Source organism: Neopelma chrysocephalum, unplaced genomic scaffold (genome assembly GCF_003984885.1).
Source record: "Neopelma chrysocephalum unplaced genomic scaffold, ASM398488v2 Primary Assembly neopelma1_168, whole genome shotgun sequence".
Taxonomy (NCBI): domain Eukaryota; kingdom Metazoa; phylum Chordata; class Aves; order Passeriformes; family Pipridae; genus Neopelma; species Neopelma chrysocephalum.
This window is the reverse complement of record NW_020897830.1, coordinates 92135-101057: the sequence shown is the minus strand read 5'-3', so window position 1 is coordinate 101057 and position 8923 is coordinate 92135. Positions and strand designations below refer to the sequence as shown.

Sequence of the window (8923 nt, the reverse complement as noted above, 5' to 3'; positions counted from 1 at the left end):
CCCCTCATCCCTGCTGTGCCCCTCATCCCTGCTGTGCCCCCCGATCCCTGCCGTGCCCCCTGATCCCTGCTGTGCCCCTGATCCCTGCTGTGCCCCCAGGCCCGCAGTGCCCGTGCCCGCGTGCCAGGGGGCTCGGAGGACGTGTTCAGCCTGGAGGTTCTGGGGCCTGTCCTGCCCCACACCCTGCGGGCGCTCACCCGGCTGCTGGGCCCGGCCCAGCGCGGGGCCTTCCGAGCCCTGCTCAGCACACACCAACCCAGTGCTGCCTTCAACTGCTGCCCCCAGCCACGGCAGGTGAGCACAGCCCTGCCTGGGAACGGGGATGGGGGCAAAGGGGGACAAAACCACCTTCCCTGGGAATGGGGATGGGGCACAAACCAGGGACACCAACACCTTCCCTGGGAATGGGGCTGGGGGGCAAACGGGGACAAAACCACCTTCCCTGGGAATGAGGCTGGACAGCAAAACAGGGACACCAACACCTTCCCTGGGAACGGGGCTGGGGGGCAAACCTGGGACACCAACACCTTCCCTGGGAATGGGGCTGGAGAGCAAACTGGGGACACCAATATCTTCCCTGGGAATGGGGCTGGGGCGTAAACCTGGGCACAAAACCACCTTCCCTGGGAACGGGGCTGGAGAGCAAACCTGGGGCACAAACCTCACCCTGTGATCACCACTGGCAGCCCCTGTGGCTTCTCATTCCCTCAGAAATGGGATAATGGGAAGAGCGGGAGCTCTCCAGAGGTATCCAAGGGCATGTTTGGAAGTACAGAACACCTGTCCCGTGTGTGACTCCTCGTTGTGTGTTCCCACAGGAGGCTGTGGGATCACCCCAGGATCTCCCTGCGTGTGGGCTGCATCCCAAGACTCTGGATGAGCTGAGGCAGTGTCCAACCCTGGGAAAGTCTGCCATCCGCTTCCTGGAGATGAAGGACTATGCATACACCTGGAAGGCCTAGGAATGCTGGCTCCAGTCCCTGGAGCAGGATGTTCCAGGTGTGCTGTGCTCGGGGGGGGGGTGGGCAGCACCTGGGCAGGTCGGGAGGGACATCCCAGACAGTGCCCATGGCACGGAAACACTTCCCAGGACTTTTAATGGAAAGAGAGGCTTTGGGCTTCTCCTTTTGTATTTTAGAAAGTCTTTTATAAATAAAACTCTTCGTTTTATGGGTGTGGTTTGCAGGCAGGTCTGTGCTCCCCCAGCACAGGCACAGTCTGTCCTGAGTATGGAATTCCTGCTCCTGCTCCAGGCAGGAACTCATAACCAGTTTGGAACTAGAACCCTCCATGGCAGGGGCTTGGAACAGGATGAGCTTTACAGTGCCTTCCACCCCAGACCTTCTGGGATTCTATGGATGGGTGGAATTCTTGGCAAAACCCATCCCCAGGCTGCTCCCAGCACCCAGCCAGGAGCTCCACAGGGATGGATGGGGATCAGGGACCTGGAACTGTGGCTGCAGCTGGATCCAGCTTAAAGGTGGATATTCCCCAGAGCTGCTCAGCAGAACTCCCAATCCCACCCCTGCCCGGGGTTAAAGGGAGTCCTTTGTATGAACTACACCTGGATCACAAGGGGGAGGAATTAATTGGCTGCAGCACCTGCTCAGGAGGAATTTCCTCCTGGAAAGGGTGGTGAGGCCTTGGCAGGGGCTGCCCAGGGAGGTTTGGAGTGCCCAGCCCTGGAGGTGTCCCAGGAAGGCCTGGCCGTGGCACTCAGTGCTCTGGGCTGGGGGACAAGGTGGGGATGGGGCACAGGGGGGATCCATGGGCTGGGAGGGCTTTTCCAATGGCAACCACTGCAGCCTGAGGCAGGAAAAGCTTCCTCTGCCTCCTGTTGCTGTTCATCCCCAGCACAGGAGGTGTCCCTGCCCCAGGAATACACAGGGATAGTTACACTGGGGCTTTACAGGGACTGCTGTGACCTGTCATCCCTGGGGTTCCCTGACTCCAACCCGGATCCAGGCCCTCCCTCAGGACACACAGAGGCTCTTGGAACATTAAATCCAGAGTGTCCCTCTTTCCAGGGGAGAGCAGGGCAGCACAGTCCCCATTTCATTATTTTCTGCACTTTTCCATAACAAATCCAGCAGCAATTAATGGACATCAGACAATGTTCTCAGGGAGGGGGGGATTGGTGGGATATCCTGGCAGGGCCAGGGCTTGGACTGGATGATCCTTCCAGCTCAGGATATTCCATGAATCCATGACTATTTTCACCCCTTTCAAGGGATTGGATTTTTTCTGCTGCTGGGAAAGGTCTTTACCTTAACATGGGGAACAGGGACACCAAAGAAGGAACAGAACAAGTACAGGAGACTGTACATTCCCAGACTGGATCATATCCCGGTGTGAAGCCGGAGCTGCCACAGGAACAGGATCCTCAGCTCTGTCACAGTCCCAGGTCTGGGATGGGTCCTGCACCCAAGGGCTGAGACAGACCCCCTGCCCAGCATTCCCAGGGTCCCTCTGGATCTCACACACCTTCCCAGCAGTTCAGCCACGGCCTGGAGAGGCTCCAAACACTCAGGGAGAGACCGAAGGCGAGAAGCCAAAGGGAAAAAAGTTTAATTCAAGACAACAACGTCCATGAAAATGAAGATCAACTGAAGCATTTCCAGAGCGCTTGGACAGACTCGGAGGGGCTCTTTTGTCTGCAAACCAACCCCATTTCTCTGCTGTGCACGAGACACCAACCCCTGTCCCTTCAGGGCAAGGACAGACCTTGTTCCGTGACACTGACGGGATACACACGGCTCCAGGCACCAGGAATTCTTCACAGGAGGCCTGAGTTAGTTCCTGCCCCAGACCCAGCTCAGATACAACAGCTCAAAAAAAAACTTCTCTGGAATGAGCACCTGAACTATCCCAGTCCAGAAATCCTGGCCCCCAGCTCAGAGCTGGCAGGAAGGGTGCAGTGCCCTGTCCAATTCCAAGGGCACGCAGGCAAAGGACTGATACTTCTTAAATAACAGATAAAGTAATGAAGAGGAAAAGCTTTCTACACCCTCTCCTGCCCAGCTGCCCAAGGCTCTCCCTGGGGGCACAGGGTCCTTATGGAAATGTTAAACCCAAAGAGTTATTTTGTAAGAGACCAAAGCAACAAAAATAACCAGACCTGCTCCTCCCACCCCATGGCTTTTGAGAATCCTTCCAAAGCCACTTCTATACTGCGTGTGGTTCTTCCAGAAGGCATTTTGGCAAACTTAAATTCCCGGTTCCTGGCTTGGCATCCACTGGAATTACTGTCTGCTGACCAGGGGTGCAGATTATGAACTTGTGCTGCTTTATTGACCAAGTCGGGTACAACAATTGAAGCGTCATCCTACCCCCTCCCCCCCAGTCCAGTTGTAGATCCGGTAAAGTTCAAAATTCACATGAACCACAAATCCGTACAATCGGCATCGGGCAGTGAGTTCACTGGTTGGGAACGGCCCCTCTGTCCCGGGGACACGCAGGAGTCACCTCTATGCCCCTCTGGAAGCCTCTCGTTGCCTCGTCCGGCCGTCCCGGAGCACAGGTGGCCACTGAGGGAGCGCAGGTGGCCACTGAGGGAGCGCAGGTGGCCACTGAGGGCCCCCCGGGGCAGGGCCGGGGGGTTCAATCCTGTGCTCTCCAGGGACCTCCAAGCGTCAGCGTCCCACAGGGAGAGGAACTGCAGGAGCTTTAGCCGCGGGTTTGGATCACCGATGCCTCCAGAGCCTGTCCTCCGATTTAGTCGTTTAAGAAATAATTACATCACTAATGTAAACAATATAAACATACCAAAAACTAAGTATGATTTAAATACATTTGGATGGTACAAAAGAAAAAACCTGTGGGCGTCTCTGTACAGTTTTTACAAGGTGGGAACTGCCGACGTATTTACAACCCGAGGGGCGAACACCGAGAGTTGTGCGGCGCGGGGGCTCAGCGGTGGGAGGCACTCCTGAACATGGTGGTGTTGACCATGCTCTCCTTTGGTACGAGCCCCATCGCCTGCAGCGCCGCCGTGGCCGCCGTGGCCTTCGCGTGCTTCTTGTTAAGGCTGGCAAAGGTGGGCCGGTACTCGTTGCCGTTGACTCTCACCTGGGGACAGCGAAAGGCGGCATTGGAAGGGCTGCCAGGGAGGGGCTGCCAGGGAAGGGCTGCCAGGGCTCCCCAGGGAACCCCTTGCCCGGGGCACAGCGATCCAGGGCTGGCAGCACAGCCCCTGCATGGAATCACAGCGTGGGCTGGGGCGGGAGGGACCTTAAAGCCCATCCACTGCCACCTTCCACCAGCCCAGCTTGCTCCAGGGGCAGCCACAGCTTCTCTGGGAATTCTATCCCAGTCCCTCCCCACCCGCACAGACAGCAATTCCTTCCCAATATCCCATCTATCCCTGCCCTCTGGCAGTGGGAAGCCATTCCTCCTTGTCCTGTCCCTCCATCCCTTGTCCCCAGTCTCTCTCCAGCTCTCCTGGAGCCCCTTTAGGCCCTGGAAGGGGCTCTCAGGTCTCCCTGGATCCTTCTCTTCTCCAGGTGAACCCCTCCAGCTCTCCCAGCCTGGCTCCAGAGCAGAGGGGCTCCAGCCCTGGGATCAACTCACCGTCCTCAGCCACTCCTGAGGTGGCTGAGATGGTTCCACCCAAACAGAAACAGGAATTCCCTGCCCTGGGACAGCGACTCAGCAGCAGCTGAGGCAGCTCAGACCCACCTTGAAGATGAAATGCTTGCGGTGATCAGGCCCACTGTCGTCCACCAACACGAACTCGGGGGGTGTCCACCTCCTCTTGTTGCAGATCTCCATCAGCGCGGACACCGGGTGCTTCCCTGCCCACACACACACCCAGGGGTCAGTATCAGAGCAGCCTTTGGCAACTACAGGATTTTGGGGAAAAAAAATCTCACCTGAAAGGTCCTTCATCACCACGTAATGGCCGGATCTCTTCTGGGCCTTCTCTCCCACAGCAACCAGCCCTGGAAACAACACAGTGCAGGTCACGGCCCTGAGTCCCACCTGATTCCTGTGTTCTCAGCAGCAAAGCAAGAACAGGATCAGTGGGAACACCTGGAGACTCCACACGAGTCTCAAGCCTCCCTTTCATCCAGCGTTTTTCCCCTCTGTTTTTCCCAAAGGCTCCAGGAAGACCCTGAACAAAAAACTTTGAGCAGCCTTGCACAGGCCAGAAATCCCCTGGTTTTCCAGGGAAACTTGGTTTTCCATGACCTCTTTGGAGAAACAGTGAGCAAGAGAGGAACTGAAGAACTCTGTTTTGTGCAACCGAAGAGTCCCTCAGTCTGCCTCCAACACACGGAGCACGGGAAGGATTCCCATGGACCGGGAAATGTCCCCGTGTGTCCCCTCATGCCAGGAATGACCCCATGGAGTGGGATCACACATTCTCCCTGTATTTCCCAGTGTTCAAACACCCTCTGTGTGCAGGGTCACAGCCCGGGGACTGTCACCTCCACCCCACTGGGAGATAAGGAAATAGGGCAGCAGAGGAGCAGGAACAGCCCCAGATGGGTGCAGGGAGCCCAGGTTCTCATGGAGCCCCTGGGAAACACCAAAGCTCCACATTTTTCTTTGGAAAATCTTCCGAGAGTAAGAAATAAAATGAGGAATTGCCAAAAATGTCTGAAATGCCAGTGACCAGCTGGGAGAGAAACCCAAGTTTCTCCCCATGGGTTTTGCCATTCTCAGACTTCCTCCCTTCCACATTCCTTTGTTTCTTACCTCAAGTTTTCCTGTTGTTTGGGGCCTGAGGACAGGGAGATACTGCAATTGCTTCCAGTGTCTTCCTGCTCCCTCAGCTTTGGTTTTGGGTGGCATTTGGGTTTGTTTTGCTTTACAAGAAAGTCCTTCCCTCCTTACCAGACACTCATCCCAATATTCCTGCAGCTCCTCAGCAGGGACTTCCCAAGGGGCACGAACCCATCGGAGACAACAATCCCTGAAGGAAAGGTTGGGGGTTTCCCCCTTACAGAATTTTACATCCCAACCAGCCAGAGAACTCTCCTTCTCCACATCCAAACTCTCCCTGTCACTCCAAGGCACTGACACTCAACTCCACATCTTGTCTCTGGGACCTCAACAAGGAACTTCCAAGAAGCTGCTGCCTCCTCAGTTGCTCCTTGGCACATTCCTGGGAGTGGGAATTGTATTTTATTTGAGGAATAAGTTCAAAAACGTGTCAAAAATCCTTACAAAACAAACCTGGCTGGGTTACTTATTAACAGACAGATCTGCTTTCAAAAATTCCTGACTTTTCTTTAAAACTCTGCACAGAACTTTTATAAAAAGAACTTTTCAATCACTGAATCATCTGAGAACAGTAATGTCTGAAGAACTGCTTGTCCTAAATGGATAATCCCTGTCCAGCTGCCTCCCCTCCCTGTGTCCCAGAGCTGGTGGCTCAGCTGGAGAGAGGATTCTGCATCCAGGCAGAACTTTTGTGGGAATGACCAGGCAAGGTTGCACATGTGATCACAAACACTCCAAAGCCAGGAAATCCAAAGCAAAGCCCAGCTGGCACTAAAGTTATCCCTCTTTTCAGATGACTGTCACAGGCCAGCAAGAGGAATCCTTGGCAATCACTGTCATCAGCCACCTTTTGGGTTTAATTCCTTGGCACAGAAAGATTGTACAGAAGAAAAACATGGGAAGAGTTTGGTCATTCACAGAATCCCAAAATCACTGAGGTTGGAAAAGACCTCCAAGATCATGGAGTCCAACCTGCTTTGTTTTGTTCCAAGCTCAGTTCTGAGCAGTGACCAAAGCAAAAACAAGCCCTGAAATCCCAGAATGGTTTGGGTGGGAGGGACCTCAAAGCCCACCCAGTGCCACCCCCTGCCATGGGCAGGGACACCTTCCACCAGCCCAGGTTGCTCCAAGCCCCGTCCAGCCTGGCCTTGAAATAATTCTGAGTATTTCTGTGCTCTGATATCAGTTGTGACCTATTTCATACACTAAAGGTTCCTGAAGAACAGAACAATTCCAGCAGAAATCCTGACTGCTGGAATTTGGCATTCTGGGTTTAAAATGGTCAGAACTTGGATGGGTGTTTCAGGTGGAAAATTGTCATCCACCTCCAAAGCACCCTGGCCTGGCTGAAGGAGCAGCTCCATGGCCTGGAATCAGCTGGATGGTTCTGCTGGATCCAATGGGTTTTCCACCCATGGCCACGGACAGGAAACCATGGACACAGGGGTGGTTTACAGGAAGAGAAGAGATGGCTAAAGCTGCCTCTGGAACCAGCCCTGAGCTGGGCAGGGGAGCCTCCAGCAGATCAAAGCAGAGATGGGACATGAGGGACAGAACAGGAATCAAATCCCCATGGAAGCCCCAAGCCCTGAGGGTGACAGGCAGGGGGTGTCACCCCATCCCAGCCCGGGTTAATCTGCTCCCCTGCCACCCTGCCCTGCTCCTGCTCCAGCACTGTCTCCACAGCAGCCACCACAGCTCTTCCACAGCCAGTGCCCTGCCTGTGCCTCCTCTGTGCATCCCACTGGAGCACATCCCTGACGGGAGAACAGCTGGGAAGCACTTTGTACCAGGGCAGGGGAAGGTCAGGGAAGGCAAAGGACACCTGGCAGAGCTCACAGGCACAAGGACAAAGCCTAAAACAGAGCAGGAGCAGAATCCCAGAAGCTGTTCACTCCTCCAGGGCAGCCAGCCAGGAAGCCCTTGCTCCATGAGGTGATCCTGCCCCTCTCCAGCCCTGGCAGCTTTGGGAGCCCGGGACACCCTGAGGGCAGGACTTACCTTTGCGATCCGTCTTGAAGTCCACCATGATGGGCTCCACGCTGCCTTCCTTGTTCTTCCCAAGCCCTTCTCCTTCTCTCCAGCCCATCTTCCTCATCAGCTGAGCTCCCATTCCTCCAGTGACAGGGGCTGCTCTTAAGAACTGATCCTATCCAGAAAAAGAGAAGTAAAACAAGGCCTAAAGTTAGCACTGGGATTTGAAATAGCAAGTGGGAGCTTCCAAAAAACGTTTCTAACAACCTTTCACGGACTGAATTTAAAAAAAAAAATCCACCTGAGCTTTGTGGGTTTTCAGCCCAAACCAGTGTGTGGAACCCGGAACTCACGCAGACACACGAGACACAAATCAATGTTTGGCAAAAAGGAACAACTTAAGGAAACTCTGAGGTGATCCCAAGGTGGCAGTGACCTGTTCCAGACAGATGTGTTTGACCAAGCGACACCCAGCCGGTTCTAAACACTCTCTTTGATCCCAGAGTTCTCCTCGGCTCGGGAAGTGTTCCGTGGGCCCGGCACGGCCGTGCCAGGAGCTCCTCCTCACCCACAGAACACAAGCACATTCAGGCAGGACATTCAGGGCTCTTTAGGTGTGTTTAAATCTAAAAAAAAAAACCCCTCTCCGAATTGTACTCGTAACGCGGCAACTGCACATTCACGTTCTACCCTGAAAATCCACACGGAACAAAGAGCTTCCGCTTTTCCCTCGGGTTTTTTAACGGAAAAAGGCGCTGGGCCCCCCAGTTTAGCAGCAGAGCAGTTGTCACATTCTTTCAAATGAGCATTAATACAGGTTGTTAAATGGTGAAAGCTTTAACAGAAAGTTTAAACATCCGCTTTGATGTAAAGAACTGTAAAAACTCCTTAAAAGTTACGTACCTAGGCCTCGCTGGCACCAGTGTTGGGAATAGTAGGGCTGGCACTGACCGTGGCAAGGAGGCGGCTACAAGGATTTGACCCTGAAACAAGTTTCCATACAGAGGGGTGAAAGTTCACAGGGTATTCTGTGAACCCTCATCTCTCGTGCCCCCCCGCTGGCCCCAGGAAGCAAGTCAAGCATTTCCATCCCACGCAGACTTGCTGCCTCGGACACAGTTACCCCGGCACGGAGCGGCTCCAGCGCAGCGCGGGCGGGACGCGGGGATGGCACTGCGGGGATGGCACTGCGGGCACGGCGAGGGCACGGCCGGGGCTGGGG

The 8923-nt window shown here is 54.7% G+C and overlaps 2 protein-coding genes across 3 annotated transcripts in view; one reads left to right on the top strand and one right to left on the bottom strand.

Annotated features, from left to right (window-relative positions):
* DONSON (downstream neighbor of SON) overlaps positions 1-1170 on the top strand; it is a 5891-nt gene extending 4721 nt beyond the window's left edge. The window contains exons 9-10 of the mRNA XM_027701820.1: positions 100-285; positions 813-1170. Coding sequence (XP_027557621.1) covers positions 100-285; positions 813-962 — 336 coding nt within the window. The 3' untranslated portion in view covers positions 963-1170. The remainder of the gene's footprint in view (positions 1-99; positions 286-812) is intronic.
* Positions 1171-3559: 2389 nt separating this feature from the next.
* SON (SON DNA binding protein) overlaps positions 3560-8923 on the bottom strand; it is a 36415-nt gene continuing 31051 nt past the window's right edge. Inside the window, exons 9-12 of one of the 2 annotated variants that reach the window (XM_027701815.1) lie at positions 7729-7876; positions 4872-4940; positions 4678-4793; positions 3560-4068 (exon numbers count right to left, since the gene is read on the bottom strand). In XM_027701815.1, the coding sequence (XP_027557616.1) occupies positions 3910-4068; positions 4678-4793; positions 4872-4940; positions 7729-7876 (492 nt within the window). In that variant the 3' untranslated portion in view covers positions 3560-3909. The remainder of the gene's footprint in view (positions 4069-4677; positions 4794-4871; positions 4941-7728; positions 7877-8923) is intronic. The other variant, XM_027701816.1, reaches the window with a different exon arrangement.